Source organism: Loxodonta africana, chromosome 3, assembly GCF_030014295.1.
Source record: "Loxodonta africana isolate mLoxAfr1 chromosome 3, mLoxAfr1.hap2, whole genome shotgun sequence".
Taxonomy (NCBI): domain Eukaryota; kingdom Metazoa; phylum Chordata; class Mammalia; order Proboscidea; family Elephantidae; genus Loxodonta; species Loxodonta africana.
Window position 1 is genome coordinate 27,106,294 of NC_087344.1, and position 25,577 is coordinate 27,131,870.

A 25,577-nucleotide genomic window follows, 5' to 3' on the forward strand; every position below is an offset into this window, starting at 1 on the left:
CAGCCCCCTAGAGAATGTTTACATACAGAATCCTTCTTCCTGTTCCTGGTCATGCAGAGGAAGGTGTCCAGCTTGTGGAGAGCAGGTGGGAGTCTCCCCAGATCAACTAGAAGAACCAAATGTCAGCCCCACTGGTTCTTCCTTCAGCACAACCCAGTGGTTCTCAAACAAGGGTGATTCTGCCTCCCAGGGGAAATTTGGCATGGTCTGAAGACATTTGCAATTGTCACGCTTGGGAATAGGTGCTACTGGCATCTGATAGGTAGAGGCCAGGAATGCTGCTAAACACCCTACAAGGTACAAGACAGACCCCACCTCGACAAAGAATGATCAGTCCGAAATGTCAACAGTGTCATGGTTAATAAACCCTTTTTTTTTTTTTTTAATGGAAAGATTAGTCCAAAGGGCTAATGGACTACAACTACCACAGCCTCCACCAGACTGAGTTCAGCACAACTAGATGAAGCCCCGCTAGCACCACTGACTACCATGACAGGGATTGCAGTAGAGGGTCCTGCAGAGAGCTGGAGAAAAATGTAGAACATAATTCTAACTCACCAAAAAAAAAAAAAAAAAAAAAGACTAGACTTAATTGCCTGACAGAGACTGGAGAAACCTTGAGAGTATGGCCCCCGAACAACCTTTTAGCTCAGTAATGAAGTCACTCCTTGAGGTTCACCCTTCAGCCAAAGATCAGACAGGCCCATAAAACAAAATGAGACTAAAGGGGTACACGAGCCCAGGGGCAAGGATGAGAAGGCGGGGGCGGGGGGGGGACCAGAAAGCTGGTAACGGGGAAACTAAGTTTGAGAAGGGGAGCATGCTGTGATGTTGTAGGGTTGGCAACCAATGTCACAAAACAATATGTGTGCTAAATGTTTAATGAGAAACTAGTTTGTTCTGTAAATCTTCATCTAAAGTACAATTAAAAAAAAAAACCAAAAAAAAAAAAAAAAAAAACCCTGGTTAACCCAATCCCAGGCTGGCTCAGGGTGGTCTCTCAGGGAGCAGGTCAGTGACACAGCAGGCTTTAGGCAGCCCATTCCCCTGAGTGGAAACTAGCCCAAGGGAGTTAGCTCATCCCCACATGTCTATAGACTCACCAGAAACGAGCAGAGGAAGATGAAGGAAACGAAGTAAAAATACGCGAATTCGTTGCCACAGTCGGGAGTCAGGATGCCAGAGTTTTTATCACATGGCTTCCCGCTAAGGCAGGACAGCATGATGTTGTGCCAAGCCTCCCCGGTGGCGCTCCTGAGAACAGAGAGGAGGCATCAGGGGCCTGGGCACCCAGCCCCAACTGGATCCCAGTGCTGCCCGAGGCAGCAGAGCATGGTGGGTAAGCACTGGGGTTCTGGGCTCAGAGAGGGGGTCTCATTCTCAGCTGTGACAACCATCTGGGGGAGCTTTTAAAAATGCTGATGTCAAGGACCCACCTGCAAAGATTTGGGTTCAACTGGTCCCAATGGGGCCTGGGGATATAGGTATGTTTTAAAAGCCTCCCAGGTCATTGTTACCTTTTACTATTGTCTCCATCAGTTACTCTAGTCCAGAGACACTGGGCTCCTTGCTGTCCTCAGACATGCCAGCCACACTCCTACTTCAAGGCCTTTACACCTGCTGTACCCTCCCTCCACTTAGAATGCCCCTCAGATATCCACCTGGCTTACTCCCTCATCTATTTCCCTCAAATGTCACTTGCTCAAGGAGGTGTTCCTGAGCACCTTATTTAAAACTGCAATGGCCCTGCTGGCCTTCCTTCTAGCACCATCTATAACTTGCTTCCTGATTGACTGTCTGTCTCCCCCATGGGAATGCACACTTCCAGAGGGCAGAGAATACTGTCTCTCTCTGCATTGTTCCTTGCTCTGTCCCAGTACCCACAGCAGTGCCTGACACACAGCAGTTGCTCAATAAATCTCAGTTGCATGAATGCAGGCACTCTATTGTGATGCCAGAGTTAAGACATCCCTAAGCCAAATGCTTCCTCATTTGTCAGATGACGTTCCTAAGAATCCCCGCCTCACAGGATGGTCAGGAGGATTCAATGAGCTAATGTCCCAAAATGCTCCCCATGCTTATGTCCCTGGGTCTTCAGCTCTTGTTTTGCAGGGTCCCTGGGACCCCGCATGCTCACCCCACACTTCAATAAAACAAAAGATCAGGGCATGCCCCCCCCGCCACTGAAATGGAAGCATGAGGGCATCCCCCCTCTGGAATAGAAGATGAGGGCACACCCCCACCAAAACAAATACACTAGGGCACTACCCAACACAAACAGAGTGAGGACATGCTCATCCTCCAGGGAAGAGACGTAGGAGGGAACAAACCCTCCCTCACCGGAAGAGAAGCATGAGGGCCTGGAAGAAGGTCCGGAAGTTATTATGCTCAGTGATTTGGAACTCATCTTCATCACTGTCCTCGTCCTCCACGTCAATGCCAATGTTGCCAAACACCTGAGGAGGTGGATGGTGATGACTGAGGTGGCTGGGTCCCCGGTGGCCCCAGAGGTACCCAGCTCAACCCCCATAGCTGCCTCTATGAACTAGACTCCCCAGCCTAGCCCTGCCTAAGGGTGGCTGCCCTCCGTTGAGAGGTTCAGGACCTTAGGGGTGACGTACTGACCTGCATTCCGATGATGGCGTAGATGAAGAAAAGCATGGCAATCAACAGACAGACATACGGCAGGGCCTGGAGGAAAGGAAGGCATTGAAATGGGGTGCTGGGGACCCTTTACTGGTACCATTTCCCCCCCGATCCCAGTGCTGAAGTTATGCCCCACTGGAGTGGGTAGCCAAATGCTGTGCTGGAGTAGTGCCGGGGTTGGTGGGCATCTTTGGTGGCTCTGGGATGAGGTCATAGCACAAGGCATCAGTGGGGTCCCCTTAGGGCTCTCAGGACACCCCAAGAGCAGGAAGTTAGACAAGAGCCCTGCAGATAACAGATTCTCAGCAAGGACCATCAAGGCATCTTCAGCCTTGGTGTCTAGATTCAGCCAGAGCTGGGAGGTATGCTCTTTTTCTCAGCCTTGGGTGGGTGGCAGGTGCAGGGGCTCACCTTGAAGGACTGCACAAAGGTCCAGAGAAGAATGCGGATGGTGTAACCCTGACGAAGGAGTTTGATGAGCCGGGCAGCTCGGAAGAGGCGGAGGAAGCTCAGATTGATGAAGTTATTCTGGGGAGATTGAGAAACAGGGGGTGACCATCCACCCTCCCGCAGGGGCTTAGAGCCGTCACCAATCACAGAGGCCCCTACATGAAGCCAACCAACAGGAAAAAGCAAGCCAGACCCCAAATAAGGAGGGAGAGGAAAGAAAGCACTATTAATGCAATGGTGCCGAGGAAAAAATCGAAAAGGGAAGAAGTTGGGGCAAGAGAGGGTGGGAGGGAGGAAAAGGCATCAACTCAAAAGCATAGGCCCTCCCCACCAGCCCACCAGCAATGGGGAAAAGGAAAGAAAAGGAAGGAAGGGAAAGGAATGGGGTCAGGGGAACGGGTAGGGAAGAAATAATAAAAGAACAAGGAAAAGAAAATATATCCGAATCATCCAATCAGGAAAAAAATCGAGATGGTTTTTGTTTCTCCCAACAACCAAATGCACTGAGACGATAGGACACAAGCGGGTCAAGTTGCCGAACCCATCACACGTGTACGATGCACAAACACCACGGCGGGGGCGGGGAGGGGCAGCCAGCACGCTCAGGCCTGGTGGACATGTGCGTGTTCCGAGGGCATGTTACGCTCCAGGCCAGAAATGCATCTGTCACAAGACTCACCGGGCACACCCTGCCCTGCCCTGCCGAGCTGCCCACCCATTCCTGCCCGCCCTGACCTCACCCCACGGCCAAGAGGAGCAGCGGCTCGAGCCAATTGGGAGAAGCAGAAGAGCATCTTTTCTTACCCCCTTGGCGAGCGGGAATGGGGAGGACAGGAGGGAGCTGGGGCTGTTCGGCTGCAGGGTGAGTCCTCGCTGCCCGCTGAGTCCGAGAAGATGCATTTGGGGCCCTTTTCCCCCCTCTCAGGGATGGCTTCTCAGCTTCTGGGGCTGGGTGGAGTAGCACGGTACCAGGCCTGCGGGAAGCAGGAAGTACGCAGCTCCCGTGGGTGGGTGGGCTCGGAATCGGCAGGGTCCACCGAGGGGCTGGTGCTGAGGGCAGGGAGGTGGGGCCGTCCCTGCGCCCAGGACCTCCCTGGGTGGCCCCTGCCTCTGCTTCTCAGAACCCCTGTCTAGCCACTGCCTCTACCTTCTCCCGCCCAAGCCAGAACCCGGGGATCAGTGGGCAGGAAGCCAGTGGGAGGGTGGGCACGGCTGAGGACGCCATGTGACTGTCTGAGACTTGTCTGCTGGGGCTCTAAGGGACAGTGGTGTGTGTGTGGGGGGTGGCTAGAAGTCATAAATGGATCAATCTGGCCAATGAAGCTATTTTGTTGGGCCTGCCTGAGCAGCACTTAAAAAAAAAAAAAAAAAGAAAATAGAAATTGTGGCCAATGTTTAAAAATAAGATTTCACCACAAATGTGGCTTTTTGGCAACACTGGCCCATTACCGGCATGGCAACTGGGGCTCAGTCATGACTGCCCCCCTTGAAAAAGGATGAGGTTCCCAACCCTCTTGCATTGGTACCTGCTTTCCTGGTTTACAGTAGCTACTTGGCCTTTGTAGGCATTTGAGTTTGAGACCCTGCCTCAGGCAGACTGGGAAACCCTGCTTCACTAGTGGGCCAGGGGAGAGAAAGCAGAGAACCTCCTGCTAAGAGGGGCCTTAACAGGAGGGGCCTCTATGGGATTCAGAGGAACCCTAGATACAGGCCACATGGCAAAGTTCAAATCGGCCTAGCCCCACCTCCAAATGGCACAGGGGCGACATTCAAGTATTCACAGTTCCTCCTCTTAGGCTCAGCAGTGCCCTGATCCCAAATGTTCCCCCAGGGCTTCCCAGCTGACCGCTCTGTTTCTTGAGCTAGCTTGGTGCAGGGGGCTGGAGGCAGGGACAGGGCTCAAGGAATTTCTAGGGCTGGAGCGAGCCCTTTGGGATTGCTGGCAATGTCTAGGACGCTTTCTGAGACACATAAGTTGGCCCTCCAGCCTCTAGGGTGGAGGGGGCTGGAGGACCCTACCCCCCTGATGACATTGTGAAAATGTCCCAGGTGCCTCTAACAAGCCCTCAACGCTGGGCTGAGCTGAGACAGTCCCGCTTCAAGACCCGCTGACCTGGCCCTGACCCCAGCCTTGCCTGGTCACCCAGCTCTACCTGGGGATGGGGCCGGTGGCCCAGCTGTGCCCCGCCCCCTCCCGTCCATCCCCAAAGTACAAGCCATCCCTTTCATGGGGCGGATCATAACATGTAGACTCGGCAGAGCATGCAAAGGCAGGCAGGCCCTGGAAGCAGCCTGGAGGCTCGGGACGGGCAGGAGCCTGACGCCATGCGGGAGAAGCCAGGGGGCTTGGGGATGCGTGCAGAGCAGATGCCCTTCTTGGAGCAAGTGAGAAGGAGACACATGGGGTGGGGTGGAGACAAGAGATAGGGTAGGGGGTAAGGGGAGGTGCTAATCCACCCTCATTCATCCCTGCCACCCTCCTGGGTCTCTCTCTGTCCAATCCCTCAAATGCCCACATCACTTCCAGCTGCTTTCTTCCTTCTATCTTCCACCTCTCCATCCACAGCCTGGCAGGAGCAGCTCTTCTCCTCAAATCCTGCCCTGAGTGTCCCACTTCCAGCACAGGTCCAGGGACAGGACATGAGAATCACTCCCCCTACCCGCCTGCCTACCTGGGCTCCAGCTCTGGTGCCCCAGAGAAATCCTGCCACTGGCTAGCTTCCTGAGGGGGCAACAGGAAAGAGGACCGCAGACCCACCCCACCACAGACCCTGTCTCTGAGCTCCAGAGCCCATAACTACCTGCCTACCTCGCTGTTCCTCCGGGGTGTCCTACAGGCACCCAAACCTACTATGTCCACACTCGGGCTCTTCCCCCATCTTGCCCTCTCCTGGTACACCACCTCCCCGAGTCCCTGGACACCTCTCTCCCTCTCAGCCTCTTAAGATACCCAGTCTTCTCCTGCCCTCTGCCTCCTTCACTAACTCTCTCCACCCATGTGACTGTCATCTCTCGCTGGGATTCTTGCTGACTACCTCTAGCCCAGGCACCTGTCAAGTGCTCCTTGCTCTGCAGCCACAGTGATTTTGTCTGATCACATCATGTGTGGTCTGCTTCAAATCCTCCACGGCCTCTCCTGGTGCTTAGGATAGAACTAAATTCCAGCAGAGCCCTGGGGACCTATCTCCTTCTGCCCCCTGCACTTTGTGTGGGTCAGCCCTCCTTGGTTCTCTTTGCTTCAACCACACCATCTAACTTGCAGACCATGGCTCCCGAGCACTCTGTCCTGCCACAGGACCTTTGCACGTGCTGCTCCTTGGCCTGAAATGCCTATTTTCTCCTCTCTCCACCTTGTTAACTCTGCTCATCCTTCAGCTTGCAGCACAGTTACAGTTTCAGGCATGTTTGGGGGATTATTTGACCAATACCTGTTTCCTCCACCTGACTGCAGATGAAGGGGGGCAGGGGTAGGTCTACTTTCTGTCCACCACTGCAGCTGTGGCCCTGAATGGGGGCTCATGAAATGTGTGGTGAATGAATGCATGTGTACTGCCAGCAGTGAAAGGGTCTCCAGGGCAAAGGTACCATTGGGGGTCCTTCCAAGAGGCTCCTGGGTAGGGCAGGGGAGGGGCAGAGTCAGGTGGGATTTGAGGGGGTGAGGGATGTGCAAGTGTGCAGGGAGCCGAGGAAGTGGGGGAGGAGGGAGACGGTAACCGTGTGCTGGGGTGGGACTATGGATGTGCAGGGTGCATGGGTGTAACAGCGGAGAGGGACAGTATGTGTGTGTGTGAGAAAAAGTGTGTGTGAGTGTGCATGTGTGAGAATGAGTGTGTATGAATGTGTGCATGCGAGCGTGCATGTGTGAGTGAGCATGTGTGTATGAGACAGAAAGGGAGAGAAAACGTGTGTGTGTGAGACAGAGAAAGGGAGAGTGTGTGGGAAAAACGGGGGTGAGAGAAAGAGAGACAGTGAGAGTCTCGGAAAGAAGAGAGGGTGAGGTGTGTGTGTGCAGGCCAGGGCTCAGGCTCCACTGGGGCTGAACAGGGGACAGGAGGGGCGAGGGTGGGTGGCTGGGGAGGGGTCTGCCTGTCAAAGATGGGGGACATGGCCGGCTGCTTGTCCTATTGGCGGCGCTGCACGGGGAAACCCCTCACCTTTCTCTGCAAAGACCAAACCAACCCCAACAGAAAACCCACATTCAGAACCCAATGAGAACCACCAGAGACAGAGTCGGGGACTGGGGGTGGAGTGGGGGTGGGCAGGACAGACCACAGATGGGGCGGGGGAGGGTGCATCAGGCATTCTGGTAGAAAGCCCAGGGCGTGGGCATGCAATGCTGAGGCGAGAAGATGCTTCCACAGTTAATGTAAGGCATTTAGACTTCAGAAAGAAGTAAGACCAACCGGATTCTAGATGCAGATGTTGAAGATGGATGGGGAGCGGGCGGGCGGGGGCAGTTGGGGAGGCGTGTTCAGCGTTTTTTAGGTTGATTTGTAACCAGTGCCAAAAAACCCATGGGTTTCGGTTCCCGGGCGGGGAGTGGGGTGGCGGGTTTGGGAGATAGTCATTGGTGTATGAGCACACAGACCACGTCATGGATGAACAAATGAGTTTCATAGTGCATTTTGATTGGATGAGTGTTTCAGACGGCGTTGTGCCAATATACAGTTTAAAGAGCAGGCATGAAAAGAGACAAGACAAGAAACACAGTCATTATCCATCGCACACAGGGCAACCCCATATTCCCCTGGCCACTGGAGGTGGCAGCTGAGGCCCAGTGGGCCCCACGGGCAGCGCTGGGGTCACTGCCACGCTCCCATTCCCCCAGCCCTGGGGACTCACCCACCCAGCAGTCTGGCTCCCCTCCTCTGCCCCAGACCTGGTGGGCTTACCTGGGAGGCCACAAAACGGTGGACAGCGTGCCCTTCCCGGCGGGCAGCCTCCGCCCACACCAGGCTGGGAGTTAGCACCCACCCTCTAACTTACTCTCAAATATATGAACATATGAATATAATTCAGGGGCAGGGATGGCCAACCAACTCAAACCAAATACACTGACGGTGATGATGGCACTAGCAATAATATAACCACTGTCTGCAAGATATCTACTTCCTGGCAGGCTCCATGCCAAGCATTTCACGTTGGTTGCTCTTCGTGTTAGGAGCTGCTGTCTCCCTCACTAGGAAATCGGCTCCATGAAGGCAGATGTTTCTGTCTGTTTGGTCCACGGCTCTGTCCCCGGGACAGGCTTGGCCCACAGCATGGATAAATACACGCATGAGTGTGAGTCTTGCAAGAACTCTGTGAGGTTAGTTACGATGACATCTCCATATTACCCACGATGAGAAGATGCCATGCGATAGTGGGAGGGGCTGTTTGACTACTGCAATCTCATGGTGCTGTTGCCCCAGGACTGGTCCCCATACCCCATCCTCCTGCTGGCCAGGAGAACGGCCACTGGGGTCCAGCCCAGGATCCTGTACTGGCTGCCACAGGGATGGGAGGCTTCAACCACCTCTCTCCACCTCCCTCCCACCCTCTTGTCCCAGGGATGTTGGTTCGAGGCTGTCTTCTGATCCATTGGGTGGTGAGTTTTTTTGGGCACTGGATTGGGGCTCCAGGCCTCTCTAGAAACTCAAGACAGAAGACGAGGTCCAGGTTCTGCCAAGGTAGAGTAGGAGGTGGGGATGGCGCCATGGGGACAGCCCTCAGGTGGGCATGACTCCTCTGGTGGAAGGTGTTGGGGTGCAGGGACAAGGGACACATCAAAGAACAGCCCCTCTCCTGTGTAGCTCCTCAGCCCCGCCAGCCTTCCAGGGTCAAGAGGGGGCATGTTGATCCCTTTCTGCTGGGGCTTAGACTGGAAGGCCCCGGGGCAGCCAAGGTGCCTGGCCGTGGGTGGCCCCTCCCCTCCCCTCATCTATGACATGAGCCACATCACATCCTCTTTCTCGGGCCCCACCACCCACTGAGATCCACTGTATGCTCTTCTCTGATCTGTTCTGAGTGGTGCCTGGGACCCTGGCCTTCGAGCCTCCTGTTAGGTTTGGCCAATGGGAGGCCTTGGCGGGAGATGGAGGGTGGGAGGAGAGAAGGTCCCGCACACCCTCCCCTGCTTTGCTTTGGCCCTCAGCTCTGACAGGGGCCTTGTCCTTCCGTGTCCATGACTCCCAACAGGTGGCCCCTTCTATACCTCAGCTCAGACCCTCGGGCAAGTATCAGCTTCTTGCTGCCCCTTGTCGCCTCTCCCCCTGCCCTCACCTCTGTCTCTTCCTCAGCTCTTTGCAGCTGAACTCTCTGAGGGAATTCTGTGTGTTGAGCCCCCAACCATGAACTAAGACATGGAAAATGCTTGGCACGTGCCTGATGTCCAGCAGGCGTCCAGCTCTTGTCCGCTCTTACTGTTTTCATTGCTATCATGACATGATTACTCCCATGCCCAGCCCATGTCCTCTGCACCCCTGTGAGGCTCTCCCACCTGCCTCCAACCTCCTGAGGGCCCTCAGTCCTGGGATCACTGGCAAAAGACCAAGGAGAAGGTCTGGGATGAGCCCTGGGGCTGAGTTTGCTGGACAAGGGGAAAGAGGATGTGGCCTGTGGGGCCACAGTCAGGGGTCCTAAGATGGCCATGTCGGTGGGAATCTCTTCGGGGCTAGAGGAGGGCAACATCATGGGGACATTCCATAGGCCTTGGGAATGGTGTGGTGTCACCCCTTGGCCCAGGGGCCACAAGTGCCCTCCTGCCCAAGAACCATAAGGGTTAGTTCAAGCAGAATTTACTTGAAGCTGGTTCCCTCTGGGCTCCAGCACCATGTGGAGTTGGGGCTGACTCAGCCTGGGGCCCTCCATAGTCCTTGATTCTCTCCATGCAGTTGTCCTCCCCCCTTTATTCAGAAGTCACAGACAAGAGGCAGAGACGGCCACGTAGCCCACCCCCCCCCCCGCCATTGCCCTGTATGGTCCCTGGGACACCCCAAGCTCTCTCTGTGGCCGGGGCCTTGCTGTCGGGACCTGGAACCCCCAGCCCAGCCCAGCCCAGCCCGGACCTGCCAAGACAGAAGCCGGCAGGAAACTTACCCCAAACTCAGTCACGAGGATGTCGGTGATGCTGCCCAGAACAGTCACAAAGTCGAAGATGTTCCAGGCATCGCGGAAATAATTCTAGAGGGGGATCCACAAGACAGAGATGCCAATAGAGGGCTGTGCTGGCCCCAGCTGGCCAGAGGGAACGTTAGGGGTGCTGCCCAAAATGAGTGCCTGGGGCTGGTGCTGACGTTCAGATAGCGAAACACTGCTGCCCGAGCTGGCCAGCAGCACCTGCTCTGAGTCCCCCTCCCCAGGCCCCGGACCTTCCCATGACTCAGTAGCTCACAGGCCTCCAGGACCTAGTCTCAGCTCTCTGGGCTGTGGCCTATCTCTCCAAAGACCCCAGGGGTTTTGAGATCTTTACAAGGGCTCTCAGAGAGAGGGGTTATCGCCCGTTTTACACCAGGAGGCCGAGGCTCAGAGAACAAAGCCAGTCACCAGGAGAGACGGCAGGCAGGATTTGAACCCAGGCCTGGGGAGTCCAGGGTCTGAGATCAGAAACCTATGGATTCAGGATGGTGTTTATAGCACAACTGCTAAAGAGAGGACTTGGAGCCAGACCTGGGTTCAAATCTCAGCTCAGCTTCTGCCCAGGTGTGTGGCTGTGGGCCACAGACTGCCTTCTCTGTACCTGTTTCTTAGTATGGAGAAGGGGGACCATGACAAAGGGGTGCAGAACGGACACTGGAACAGGGACCTGGAGGCCTTCCTGGTACCCGTTGAACTTCTGGGGGCTGTGTGTCTAGTGATAGTCAAGGGCAGAGGCAGTGTGTAACTCTCCAGAACTCTTACCCCTGGGTCTGGCCACTAGCAACATTCTGGATAGCCACTGCTCCTGGGAGCCTGGGCCCGTCTGCTGAGTGTAAACAAAACTTTTGTTGATTTTAGCCACTGAGCTAGGGGCTGTTTGGTTACTGCCTCTTAACTTGACCTGTCCTGACTGGTACACCCTGGGCTGGGTGTTGGCTCAACTGTGTCATTGTTAAAATACTAAAATCTGTCTATACTGTGTGGTAGGCAGCCATGGCCCCCAGTCACCTGAGGGTCCCTGGCTGCCTGTGGCCTTGCTCCTCTCAATCTGGCACTAGAATGGTGGTGCATAGTGCTTCGGGGGACCTGCTCCACCATCAGAGCCCACTCTGAGTGGCACCCCTGCCTGGATCTCAGAGTATGGCTCAAATCGACCATCCCTCCCCTCTAGCCCCCCAAAGGTAAACCTTCCCAGCATCCTCACGTAAAGCAGAGGCTAGATCAAGGCTTGGCTCTGTTCTGAGTGGTTAGCTCCTCCCTTGGCCTTACAGAGGGGGACATAAGCTTTGGAGCTGTGCTTTCCCAGGACCAAATTCTGACACCTACAAGTCATGTGACCTCGGGGTTCAGGTGCCCAGGCCTATATAAGATGGGCGTATGACAGCAGTGATGTAATAAATGTGAATCACTGGGCCTGGGCTTAGTATATAAAGCCAAAAAACAAACCCCTTGCAGTCAAGTCCATTCTGACTCATAGCGACCCTATAGGACACAGTAGAACTGCCCCACAGGGTTTCCAAGGAGCAGTTGGTGGATTCGAATTGCTGACGTTTTGGTTAGCAGCCAAGTTCTTAACCATTGCGCCACCAGGGCTTCTAGCTGGTGCTTAATAGATGGGTGGTGGTGTTATATAATTGTCTAAAAGGAATTCAGATTCCATTGTCACTTCTGGTATCGTAGAAGCCAGTGTTCGGGCCCACCCATAGCTCCTTGTATTCCTACTATGCACCTTTCATTCCGTTGCCCAGGCAGGTTTGTTAGGGAATTAACAGCTCCCCTGAGAGCAGCCCTTGGCTATGTGATTGATGGGCATTTGTGGATCAATACCTCAGTTCCCTCACCCCTGGGTGGGATGACTCTGAGGTGTGTCGTCTATGCTGTCTCCCTGAGGTTCCCAGTGGGACTGAGCCCCAGTTGCCCATGGTGGAACTTGCTCAATGACACACCATTCATTGGTTTCTCTTTCCTGTCTCCCTTCCCTACTCCTCTACTATGCTTCCTGGGATCATTTCACAGATAAATTCCTTACACTCAAATTCTTGTCTCAGACTCTGCTTTTGGGGGAACGGAAACGAAGACAAGCATCTCATCTACCCCATAGGTGTCTGGCCACAGCCTCAGGCCCCTGGGGTAGAAGGTCCCCCCGTGTTGCCTGAATTTCACATGGGGAACTGGGGGCTTCATCTGAACTGAAGGAAGTGGCTCAGCGCAGGCCCTGCCGGATTGCCAGGGGTATGGGGGATGGAGGCCCAGCCCCCGAGAGAAGAAACACCTCATCATTTGAAGAGCGACTCAGAATAAAATAACCACACGACACATCTCTACTGGGTAGTGCCCACTTGGACCTACATGCTGGGAGGCTGGGGCACCTGTTAACACTGTTTTGCAGATGTGGAAACAGGTGCAGAGGCCAAGTGACCTGCTTGAGACCGCAAAGCCCAAAGGGGCCAGGGCAGGATTCCTACCCAGGTGTGGCTGCTCTAGAGCACGTGTTCTTGACCGGACAAGCTCAGTGACAGCCCGTAGCTGGCAGCCCCAGGACGAGAACACTGGCAGGGCTCTTTCCTTACAGCAGGGGCCTCCCTGGGTGGCTACTTGCACAGCCCCAGTGTTTGGTGCAGCGCCTGGTAGCTCTGTCTGGACCTTAGACTCCCCTGGGCTGTTTGATACCAATTGATTTGGGGCCTCCCATCTGACCCAGTGAACCAGAACCATGGGGGGTGGGTTGGGGGCAGCCTTCAATTTTAAGGAATCTTCCCAAATGCTTCTAAGGGGTAGCAGGGTTGGGAGCACTGCTTTGGAGGAATAAGGTGGATGATGAGATTTACTGTAGCCCTCATAGCACTGATTGAGCGCTCACTGTACGTCTCGCCCTCAGCGCATACATTATTGTGTTCATGCTTACCAGAGCCCTGCTGAGGGATAGTGAGGTGACAGAGGCAGGATTTGAATCTAGGTGTTTCTGGTGCCAAGGCTGACCCGTGAGATCCTGGACAAGTACAGGATCTGTAGGTCATTCTCTTCAGAGAGGCCAGCTAAGCCAGGGTCACAAGGGGAGGTTCTGATGCCAGACTCCCTGGTTCAAATCCCAGCTCAACTCCTCTTGAGGCCTTGGCAAATCACTTAACGCAAGCCACTAGCTCAGGCCTCCGTCACCTTCTCTTGGGCTGTGAATCCCCAGTGGCCATCTGGGAAGGTCTCAGAGTAAGTTTTGTGAGAGCATAAAATAAAACATCCAGGACTCCAGGGAGACCTGTTCTAGTGACATAGTTACCAAAACATTAAAAAAGGGAGATGTAATAATAAATGTAAGGAGCCCTGGTGGCGCAGTGGTTGAAGTCCTCGGCTGCTAACCAAAAGGTCGGGAGAAAGATGTGGCAGTCTGTTTCCATAAAGATTGCAGCCTTGGAAACCCTATGGGACAGTTCTACTCTGTCCTACAGGGTCGCTGTGGGTTGGAATCGACTCCACAGCAGTGGGTGTGAATAATAAATGTACCTCTTTATTAACACGTTAAGTAATGAGTTCTAGCTGTAGGCCTAATAGTCACCAGCATTGCAAAACAATGACGAACTCATTCTACATTTGGAGGTGTCTGCAGCCCCTAGAACGCAGTATGACAACATTGGATTTTTATCCACGGCATAGGTTATACCACTTATCCTGCAGGGGTTTGCTGTCTGCATCCAAGATGGGGGTGGGGGTGGGGGGAAGTATTCAAGTTCATTTAGCGGCTGGTGAAAATAAAGATGCAATTTTTTTTCTTATCTGATTTCACGGACCCTCTGAAGTCTGGCCACAGACCCCCTTGTGGCCAATGGGCAATACTTGCATTGGTGGGAAATGAAATCAAGTTAGGGGGTCATGACCTGTGTTTAAAACAAGAAAATGGAATGGCCTAGAACAAGTTTAGAGTATAGGTCAGGTGATACAGGAGATACTTCTTTTGTGAAAATTGCATCTCAGTTACCTATACGTATATCTGCGGGCTGAGCTGTGCTGTAAAATGTATCTCTTAGTGTGGACGATGGGCAAAACAGTTTTAACACCCTGGACTTAACCTCTCTGGATCTCAGTTTCCTTGTCTCTAAAATGAATGATAAGTACTCCCACCCATCAGATTGGGTGAGGAATAAACCGAGTCAATACGTACTTGGCACTTGACACTCAATAAAAGTCTTGGTGGTATCACTTGGCCAGCACGAGAACCCTAAGTGTGTTCCATGGCCATGGGCATGATGCTCAAGCCACCATGAGGGTTGAGGATCTTGGGGTCAGGTGCGGAGTCCATATCCAGCACCCAGGTGCTGCTCTCAGCTCCCGCCTTTCCCACCCACAGCCCCAGCCCCAGCCCCAGCCCCAGCCCCAGCCCCAGCCCCAGCCCCAGCCCCAGCACCAAGGCTGTACTCACCAGAATCCCAAAAGCCAAGACTTTCAGCACACATTCCAGAGAGAAGAGGGAGGTGAAGACGATGTTGAACACTCTTAGAGCGTTTTCATAAGCAAGCGAGGCCCCGTAGAACTAAGGAGAGGAAGGAGGAAGGACAGGTGGGGTCAGCCAGCCGGGGTGGGGTGGGCAGGCGGCTCCTTGGCTGTCCTCCCCAGGGTGGGGCTTGAACACACAGCCTTGCTGCTCACCTCCTTTTACACCAACCTGGACCCCAGGCAAGAAAGGCTGAGCTTCCTGGTTTGGGGAGGGCCAGCTGGGGAAAGCCCAGCTCTTCCCATTCAAATCCAAACCTCCTTTACTGAGCCCTGGTGGCATAGTGGTTAAGAGTTTGGCTTACTAACCAAAAGGTCTGCAGTTGGAACCCACCAGGTGCTCCTTGGAGACCCTATGGGGCAGTTCTACTCTGTCCTATAGGGTCGTTATGAGTTGGAATTGACTCGATGGCAAGGTGTTTGGTTTTTTTTTTTTGGTCTCAGCTTCCTGCATGGGAGGAGAGGGGACTGTATGGGCTCCTGACAACATAGGAGGACAGAGCACCCTCCCACAGCAGGCTTTTTGCTTTGTAATCTACCTCTTTCTTCTTTTAAAATGGTATTTTTAAGTACTTTTTCTATTGTGGTAAAATATATGTAACATAATACCATCTTTTTTTTTTTAATTGTGCTTTAAGTGAAAGTTTACAATTCAAGTCAGTTTCTCATACAAAAACTTATACACACGTTGTTATGTTACCCTAGTTGCTCTCCCTACAATGTGACAACACACTCCTTTCTCTCCACCCTGTATTTCCCGCATCCATTCAACCAGCTCCTGCCCCTCTCTGCCTTCTCATCTCGCCTCCAGACAGGAGCCGCCCACATAGTCCCATGTGTTTACTTGAGCTAAGATGCTACATCCCTCACAAAACTTACCATCTTAACCTTTTTTAAGTGTACACTTCAGTGACATGGAGTACATTCACAGTGCTGCGCAAGCATCACCGCTATCCACTTCCAAATATTTTTTATCTCCCTTAACAGAAACTCAGTACCCATTGATCAGTCTCTCCCTATTCCTCGTTCCCGCTCTAGTCCCTCAAAACCACAACAAACAAACAAACAAACTTCAAATCCGTTGCCATCCAGTCGATTCTGACTCATAGCCACCCTGTAGGACAGAGTAGAACTGCCTCCTAGGGTTTCCAACGCTGTAATCTTCACGGAAGCAGGCCGCTACATCCTTCTCCCTTGGAGCCACCAATGGGTTTGAACTGCCCGCCTTCCAGTTAGCAGCCCAAGTACTTAACCACTGTGCCACCAGGGCTCCTCCCCCGGTCCCTAGCAACCTCTAATCTACTTTCTGTCTCTATGAATTTGCCTATTCTAGATATTTTATGTAGGTGGAATCACACACTATTTGTCCTTTTGCATCTGGCTTCTTTCACTTAGCATAGTGTTTTCGAGGTTCAGCCATGTCGTAGCATGTATCAGTACTTCATTTCTCTTTATGGCCAAATACTGTTCCATCGTATGGATAAATCACATTTTGTTTGTCCGTTTATCTGTTGATGGACACTTGGGTTATTTTCACCTTTTGGGTACTGTTAATAGCCTTGCAATGAACACGGGTGCACAAGTATCTGAGTTGCTGCTTTCAATACTTTTGATTATGGATCTAGGAGTGGAATTGCTAGTCATATGGTAATTTTACGTTTAACTTTTTGAGGAACTACCACATTGTTTTCCACAGTGGCTGTACCACTTTATATTCCCACCAGCAGTGAGTCCAAAAAAAAAAAAAAAAAATCTGTTGATGTTGAGTTGATTTCCACTCATAGCGACCCTGTAGGACAGAGTAGAACTGCCCCATAGAGTTTCCAAGGAGCAGCTGGTGGATTCGAACTGCTGACCTTTTGGTCAGCAGCTGAACACTTAACTACTGTGCTACCAGGGTTCCAATTTCTCCACATTCTCACCAGTACTTGTTACTTTTCCTTTTTTTTTCCTTATAATAGCCACCCTAGTAGGTGTGAAATGCTATTTCATTGTGTTTTTTTTATTTAAAAAATTTTTTTGTTGTTGAGAATTTACACAGCAAAACATACACCAATTCAATAGTTTCTACATGTACAATTCAGTGACATCGATTATATTCTTTGAATTTTACAGCCATTCTCACCTTCCTTTTCTGAGTTGTTCTTCCTCCTTTAACATAAACTTACTGCCCCCTAAGATTCTATCTTGGAGCCCTGGTGGCGCAGTGGTTAAGTGTTTGGCTGCTAACCAAAAGGTTGGCAGTTTAAATCCACCAGCTGCTTCTTGGAAACCCCATAGGGCAGTTCTGCTCTGTCCTATAGGGTCGCTATGGGTTGGAATCAACTCAGTGGCAATGGGTAAGGCTCTAAGTTCTCAAGCTGCTGTTGTCAATTTGATTCCATATAGATAGTTCTTAAAAGAGTATGATGCTCAAGACAGACATTCTTTATTAGTTAAGCTAAAATATTGCTTGGTTTTAAGAAGACTTTAGGGGATATTTTTGGTTTAAGGTTTAAAGATTATCTCAGGGAAATAGTTTCAGGGGTTTATTCAGCCTCCATGGCTACAGAAAGTCTAGATTCCATGGAAATTTGAAATTCTGTTCTGCATTTCTCCCCTTTCGATCAGAGTTCTTCTATAGAATCTTTGAGCAAAATGTTCAGTAATGGCACCATCCAATTCTTCCAGTCTCATGGCAAAGGAAGCAACTGTTCATGGGGGTAATTAGTCACACACTCCATAGCCTCCTCCTATTGCTACTTCTCCTTTCTGTGTTGCTCCAGATGAATAAACGCCAATTGTTGTGCCTTGGAAGCAAGCTTTTAAGAACCCAGGCACTCTGCAATGAACTAGGAGGCAGAACAGAAGCACTGAACATGTTATTAGGCCAATTAACTACGATGTCCCATGAAACCATGACCCGAAACCTCCAAACCAAGGAATCAAATTTCGTGAAGAGTTTGGCTGTACGTAAGCAGCCTCAGCAGCTACTTTTTTTTTTGTTATTGCAAATATGTCGTTGTGGTTTTGATTTGTATTTCCCTCATGACTGCTGAGCATCTTTTCGTGTGCTTATTGGCCATTTGTATGTTTGTGGTGCAATGAGTTCCTTTATGTGGACTTTTGCCTTGGTTCTTTGGAAAAATAGCTTGAGAGATTTTTCCCTTAAGCCCCAAGGAGTTACCTTGGCCCTAGTTTTCTACCCTAGAGGGCTTACTACTTCTGTCCAGGTTGACTGACATTTCCTGGGTAAGCTATAAATAACATGAGATTTGATACCTTTTGTCTGGTCCTGGGGTATAGCCTGCCCTGTGACTGGTGTGCACTTTGCAGAGACTGGTCAATACACTATGCAAATGAAGTGACTATAAACTAAGCAAATGATGTTATTATAGCCTACTATGCAAATGAAGTGTCTGTGGCCTACCGAGAAGGGATTGGTCAGTGTCATGGCTTGAAATTGATAAAAAGTTTGCTAATATATGCAGCCAACCCCACAGAGTCTGGCATACAGAAGCAGAAGGAAGAGAGAAGCAGAGAGACAGAAGGCAAGGAACTTCCTAGAAGAGCTTTAACACAGGTCAAGGGCTGTAACACTGAAGATGGTGACAGCCCTGGAAGGGGCCCTGTGGCAGAGCCGGTGGCAACAGGCCTGAAAGGGGCTCTGTTGCAGAGTTGGTGGTGACAGAGGGAAAGCCAAAGGCAGAAAGGCTGAGAGAAGGCCTTCCAGAGGGGGCCTAGAGAAGGCCCACATAGTTGAGAGGGGCTGTATATGGCAGAGAGAAAGGCCTTCTTGCTTGCATGGCCTAGAAGAATTGAGAGCGCTGTCCCGCACTAAAGAAGGGAGGGATGTGCTCTCCCCTTTGGGAAACCCTTCCAGGCTTTGCCTACATGCTTCGTAGTCCTGATGCCAACTTGCAACCTGTTGATCCTGATTGCTAGTTTTACTCTGTTACTTCCTTAATAAACTACTGAGCTGTAAGTATGGTCGTCAGTCCTGTGTGGCCACTGCAATGGATTATTAAACCCAGAAGAGAAGTAGAGAGTGCTGTGAGATGGACAGCTGGTGTCAGAATTTGTAAAAAGGTTGGAGAGTGGAGGTATGTCTGACCTTAACTTTACAGGGATCAGCCTTGGGCTGATCTTTATTTGCATTATCCCCCTGAAGTTAGACAGGTTCTGATGCTGCTACCATTACTGCTTCACAATCTTCTTTGGAGAAATGTCTATTCAAGACCTTCGCCCATTTTTAAGTTGGTTTTTTTTTTTTGGTTCTCTCTTTTGTTGACACATGATATACATAAAGTGCACCAGTCTGGACTTTTACCAGGTACATTCCCATGAGACCACTACCGAGATCAAGAGCTAGAACTTTTCTAGAATTCCAGGAAGTTTCTTTGTACCTTTTCTTTGTTGAGAACCCACCCGAGAGGTAATTGCTATTCTGATTCCCTCTGAAGTATTCTCTCCAAAACTACATAATCGGAATGAATCCAACCTTCGGGTTATGGAAATACAGCTGATGGAAGAAGTAGTTACAGTACACTATGAAGAACAACCCATGTAAAAGGTGCATCCGCATCCTACATGCCTGGTTTCCCCAAAAAGTCAGCAGCTTGACAAAAAAAAGGCGTGGAGAGGTCAGAGACTTAAAAGACAAAAGCCCGAGGCCAGGTTCAGACGCTAGCTCCACAAAAAAACTATTTGTAAAAGACATTTTGGGGACAACTGAAGACATTTCAATATGAATATTAGATAATTATTACTAATCTCAGGCACGATAAGAATATGTAGGAAATATTTTTAGAAATGCATACTGAAGTGCTTAGTAGTAAAATTTTGTGGTGTCTATGATAAAAAAAAATTTTTTTTTTTTTAATCATTTAAGACGGAAACCCTCGTGGTGTAGGGGTTAAGTGCTATGGCTGCTAACCAAAGGGTCAGCAGTTCAAATCCGCCAGGCGCTCCTTGGAAACTCTATGGGGCAGTTCTACTCTGTTCTATAGGGTCGCTAGGAGTTTGATTTTTTTTGTATCATTTAAGACTGAAGAAGAATTGATGTATTTGAATCGTGGCACTGGCAAAGAATATTGAGTATACCATGGACTGCCAGAGGAATGAACAAATCTGTCTTAGAAGAAGTACAGCCAGAACGCTCTTTAGAAACGAGGATGTGGAGACTTTGTCTCATGTACTTTGGAGATTGTGATGGTTAAGGCTGTACATCAACTTGACTGGGCCATGGTTCCCAGTGATTTGGCGGTTATGATGTAGTTTGGCAGTTGTATAATGATGTCATTGCTTCCATGATGAGATTTGATATAATGCGATCACCTCCATGATGGGATCTGATATAATGTGATCACCTCCATGATGTGACCTGCTGTGAGTAACCAATCAGTTGAAAGGGAGTTTCCTTGGGGGTGTGACCTGCATCCAATATAGGTGCACTTTCTGGCAAGGCTCACTGGCTTTTGCTCGCTCTAGATCCTGCAGATGGCTCCTGTTCATCTGACCTGTGGTTCTTGGGACTTGAGCTAGCAGCTTACCTGCCATCCGTGGTCTGGATTTTGGGTTTGCCAGCCCCTGCAGCTAGGTGATTAGGGAGAAGCTTCTAGCCTGACCCACAGATTTGGGACTTTCTGGCCTCTACAACTACATGAACCATTTCCTTGGTCTCTCTCTCTCTATACGCTTCACTGGTTTTGCTTCTCTAGAGAACCCAGCCTAAGACAGACATGTTATTAGGAGGGACCAATTCCTGGAGAAGGACATCGTGCTTGGTAAAGTAGAAGGTCGGCAAAAAAGAGGAAGACCTTGGACTGACACAGTGGCTACAATAATGGGCTCAAACGTAACAACGATTGTGAGGATGGCACCAGACTGGGCAACATTTTGTTCTGTTACACATAAGCTCACTACAAGTCAGAACTGATTTGATGGCACCTAACAACAATCATTTAAAATATTCTAAAAAAAATAGATGAAATGTCCAGAAAATGTAACTCCATAGAGATAGAAAGTAGATTAGTGGTTGCCAGAGGCTGAGGGGAGGGGGAGTGACTGCATAACGGGTACAAAGTTTTATTTTGGGGTGATAAGAATGTTCTGGAACTAGATAGAGGTGATGGTTGCAAAACATGATGAATGTCCTAAATGCCACTGACCAAAACCCATTGCCGTCGAGTCGATTCTGACTCATAGTGACCCTATAGGACAGAGTAGAACTGCCCCATAGAGTTTCCAAGGAGGGCCTGGTGGATTCGAACTGCCAACCTTTTGGTTAGCAGCTGTAGCTCTTAACCACTATGCCACTAGGGTTTCCAAATGCCACTGAAGTGTACACTTAAAAATGGTTAATTTTATGTTACGTGAATTTCATCTCAACTAAAAAAGAAAAAAAAATTAAAGATGCAAAATGTTCCAAACTGGTGATTCTGGGCGATGGGAGACTAGGAGTCCACTAGAGCTGGACGCTCAGGGTGGGGTCCTGGGACCAGCAGCACTGGTACCACCTGGGCGCTGGTTAGAAACTCAGCCTCAGGCCCATGTGAACCTGCTGGGTCAGAGCCTGCATTTGAACAAGGTGCCCAGATGATCCATGAGCACATTAGAGTCTATGAAGCACTATGTTGCAGTAACCAGTTGCCACCAAGTCAGCTCTGACTCCAGGTGACCCCATGTGTGTCAGAGTAGAACTGTGCCCCATAGCATCTTCCATGGCTGATTTTTCGGAAGCAGATCTCCAGGCCTTTCTTCTGAGATGCATCTGGGTGGACTTGAATCACCAACCTTTTGGTTAGCAGTGAAACATGTTAACCATGTGCACCACCCAGGGACTTCTATACTTTTATCTACTGTTTGTTTGAAACTGTTTGTAATAATAATAGTAACATAAAAGAAAAGAACTTACTTTCACAGAGGTATTTTCAGGCGACAACTGGCACTGCTTTCTCACCACTCAAAAATTCAGTTATGATTTATGGTGTGTTTTTGATATGCCAACCCATATTGTCCCTCTGGGGCAGAGTAGCACTGCTCCATAGGATTTCCAAGGCTTTAATCTTTACAGAAGCAGACTGCCACATCTTTCTCCCATGGAGTGGCTGGTGGGTTCGAAATGCTGACCTTTCGGTTAGCAGTTGAGTGCTTAACCACTGTGCCACCAGCACTCCTATAGAGTCACTACGCAGTCGCTATGAGTCGGAATTGACTTGATGGCAATGTTTTTTTTATTATGTGCCAGGAGATGCGCTAGGGTCTTTGCATGAATTTTCTCACTTAACCCTCACCCCAACCTGGAAGTTTAAGCACTATGATTATTGTTCTCATTTTACTGACAGGGAAACCGAGGCCCTGACAGGTCACTCACTGGTCACTTGTCCAAAGTTAAACAGTGAGTGACATGTCAGAGCTGGGCTTGTATCAAGCCTTTGGACTCCAAACCTCAGGGTGGAAGGTTCTGACCTTTCACCCTGAAGAGGCTTCCTGGCCCCAAGAGTCATCAAGCCCTTGCCTGCCCTTTCCTCATTTCATTTGCCCAACATCTATTGAGGGCCTCTTCTACCCCAGAAGTTCAGGGGTGACCAGCATGGGTCTGGGCTCCTAGGGCTCAGAGGCTGGTGGGGAAGACAGTTGTGCAAACAGACACTGAAACTGAGGAATGTGAGACAACTGATAGGATGCTTGCAGAGACGGCACCCAGTGCTGTCTGGAGAGGTCAGGGAAGGCTTCCTGGAGGAAAAGTGAGGCAGGCAGGGTGTGGGGCGGGGGCGTGCATCAGGTGGAGCTAATGGCTGGTGCACAGGCTCAGTGGTGAAGCCGCGTGTGGTCTGCCTGGGAAATTGCAGATGGTCTATTCTGCTGGGGGGGATGGTTAGGGAATGAAGCAGGCAGTAAGCAGTGCTGAGGGGGCTGGGCTCTGTGCCGGGGACACGGGGAGGCCCTGATGGCAGGGCTGGCATGGAGACTCACCTTCATCATGAGCACGATAGTGTTGAGGGCGATCATGGCCATGATGGTGTACTCGAAGGGTGGGGACACCACGAACTGCCACATGCGGTACTGGAAACTCTGCTTGTTCTGAGGCATGTGGCGCGTCAGCGGCTTGGCGCTGATGGCAAAGTCGATGCAGGCCCTCTGCGGGAGGAATGCCGAGGGTTGGGGAGAGCAGGGGCGAGGTGCCTGGACTTCAAGCCCCCACTCCAGCTCACCTGCTTGAATTGCTGTCTCTTTGCCCCCAGCAGACTTTCTGGAGTCCCCGTCCGCTCCTCACTGCCACTGCTTTCTTCTCGAAAAAGCTACGGCTACCTGAGAATTCACCCTTGGCCACACCTTGAGCTGACTCCTCCGTGATCTCATCGTGTCTTCTTAGCAAATATGTGAAGTAGGTACTATCAATAGCCCCACTTTATAGATGAGGAAAACAGAGGCTCCCAGAGGTTAAGCCACTTGGCTGAGGTGGCACAGCTGCCAAGTGGGGCAAAGTTGAATTTAAACCAAAGTCTGATTTTGAAGCTTAACCATTGTCCTACTCAGCCTTCTCTTTCTCACTAAATGCCTTGTTTCTCCTATTTGAGGGAGGGAGAGAGGGAGCAATGGTGGCTATTAAGTCCTAGGGGCCAGCAGAGCAGAGGAAGAATGCATTCTGGTTCCTCCATGGAGCTTGGATGAGGCCAGAAGGGCAGAGGACCATACCTGCATTCTCTGGGGGCTATATTTTCATTCATAAATATTCACTGGCTTTCCCTGGAGGAGATTATACATTCCCGTCCCACTGACATCAGATATAAACCTGTCACTGGCTCTGGCCAATGAACTGTGAGCAGAAGTGACGTAAGTCACTTCTAGGCATAATCCTCAAGAGCTGAAACATGGTTGGCCCCACTCTTTTTGATTTGCCATGTCCCAGAGAGGCTGCTCTGCCAGCCTGGGGACCAGGAGAGATGACATGGAACAGAGCCATGGCTGACTTGCAGTAGACAAGAACCAAGAGCAGGAAATAAATGCCTCTTTGATGTCTACAACTGAGGTGCTGGGGTTGCTGTTACTGCAGCACAACCTGGTCTGAACTGACTGATAAACACACATTCCATGCAGTGTGTTCCCTCTGGAAACCATAGGAGGGCTGCCCTGCAGACTGGTCTCTGTTGTTCCCTCCCCAGAGGCCCCCAAAGCTACTTCCTGGGTGTGTGTACGGGGTGTCAGCTCTTAAAACCAAACCCATTGCTATTGAGTTGATTCCTACTCATAGCGACCCTATAGGACAGAGTAGAACTGCCCCATAGGGTTTCCAAGGCTGTAATTTTTATGGAAGCAGATTGCCAAATCTTTCTCCTACGGAGTGGCTGGTGGGTTTGAACCACAGATCTTTTGGTTCGCAGCTGAGCACTTAACCATTGTGCCACCAGAGCTCCTTGTCAGCTCTTAAGGGGGGATGCAATTGGGAAGTGGCACCTCATTTTTCTCCAGGCTGTATTCCTCCATCATCTTGTCCCCCTGCTCCTGGAAGGTGATGATGATCAAGGCCACGAAAATGTTGACAAAGAAGAAGGGGAACACCACAAAGTAGACGACATAGAAGATGGACATCTCCATGCGGTACCCGGGGCTGGGGCCCTGGTTCTCGAAGGTGGCATCCACCGAGTGCTTGAGGACCCTGTGTGGGGTGGGTGAGGGAGGAGAGGCAGGGCGGAGAGAGGAGGGCGCCCAAGAGGTGACGAGGAAGGTAGGGAGAGGGTGAAGTGGGACAGGGATATGGGAGTAGAGGAAAATATTAGGAGGAAATGAAATGAAAGTAGTAACTGTTCTCCAACTCTATAAAGACCATGAGAAACTCTAAAGACCATATGCATATGAAAGCTGGACAATGAAAAAGGAAGACCGAAGAAGAATTGACACCTTTGAATTGTGGTGATGGTAAAGAATATTGAATATACCATGGACTGCCAAAAGAATGAACAAATCTGTCTTGGAAGAAATAACCACAATGCTCCTTAGAAGCAAGGATGGTGAGACTGTCTCACATACTTTGGACATGTTGTCAGGAGGGATCAGTCCCTGGAGGAGGACATCATGCTTGGTAAAGCAGAGGGTCATCGAAAATGAGGAAGACCCGCAACGAGATGGACTGACACAGTGGCTGCAACAATGTGCTCAAGCATAAAAGCAATTGTGCGGATGGCGCAGGACCAGGCAGTGTTTCGTTCTGTTGTGCATAGGGTCGCTATGAGCCGGAACTGACTCGACTGTACCCAACAACAAGAAAGGCCATGGTTACTCTGGGAAGATATAAGTCTTCCCACCTTCTTGGTCTCTGGGGAGTGTTGACAACAATACCAGGTACTTGGACTGCCACACACTGAGGCTCTAGCACGTACCAGATGTGATGTTCCATAGTCTATTAATTTTCCCAGCAAGCCTCTCAGGTAGGTTATTACTGGTTCCATCATGCACACAAAGAGACTGAGGTTCTACAATTTAAAGCGACTTTTCCAAGATCATCCACTCAAAAGTGGCCAACTGGTGATTTGAAGCCAGGTTTACAGCGATGGATGGGAAAAAGTACAGGGTCATGGAGGCAGGTGTATGGGGGGTATTTAACCTCAGTGAAGGTAGGTGCTGAGGAGGGGCAGTGGGGACACACACCCGAGTGTGCATAGGTGCTGTGCAGTTACCCAGGTAAGACAGGGAACAGCGGGCCCCCCAAATCTACTAACAAAGTAACAGGAAATGGGCCAGGAGGCAAAAACAAAGCCAGTCCCCAGAACAATGGGACAGGGTATCAGAAAATAGCCTGTAAACTTCTTTAAAGTTGTCTCTCAGAAGCAGCTGGAGAAAACCAGCCCCAGGGTCATGTGCAGAACATCCACCTGTGACCGCTGTGTGACCTTCGACCGGGG

At 50.7% G+C, this 25,577-nt stretch overlaps 1 protein-coding gene across 1 annotated transcript in view; it reads right to left on the reverse strand.

Moving 5' to 3' along the window:
* Window positions 1–25,577, reverse strand: part of CACNA1A (calcium voltage-gated channel subunit alpha1 A) — a 134,222-nt gene that overhangs the window by 21,931 nt on the left and 86,714 nt on the right. The window contains exons 23-30 of the mRNA XM_064280777.1: window positions 24,133–24,334; window positions 22,651–22,815; window positions 14,624–14,734; window positions 10,174–10,257; window positions 3,058–3,174; window positions 2,626–2,691; window positions 2,341–2,456; window positions 1,104–1,254 (exon numbers count right to left, since the gene is read on the reverse strand). Of these exons, the coding sequence (XP_064136847.1) occupies window positions 1,104–1,254; window positions 2,341–2,456; window positions 2,626–2,691; window positions 3,058–3,174; window positions 10,174–10,257; window positions 14,624–14,734; window positions 22,651–22,815; window positions 24,133–24,334 (1,012 nt within the window). The remainder of the gene's footprint in view (window positions 1–1,103; window positions 1,255–2,340; window positions 2,457–2,625; window positions 2,692–3,057; window positions 3,175–10,173; window positions 10,258–14,623; window positions 14,735–22,650; window positions 22,816–24,132; window positions 24,335–25,577) is intronic.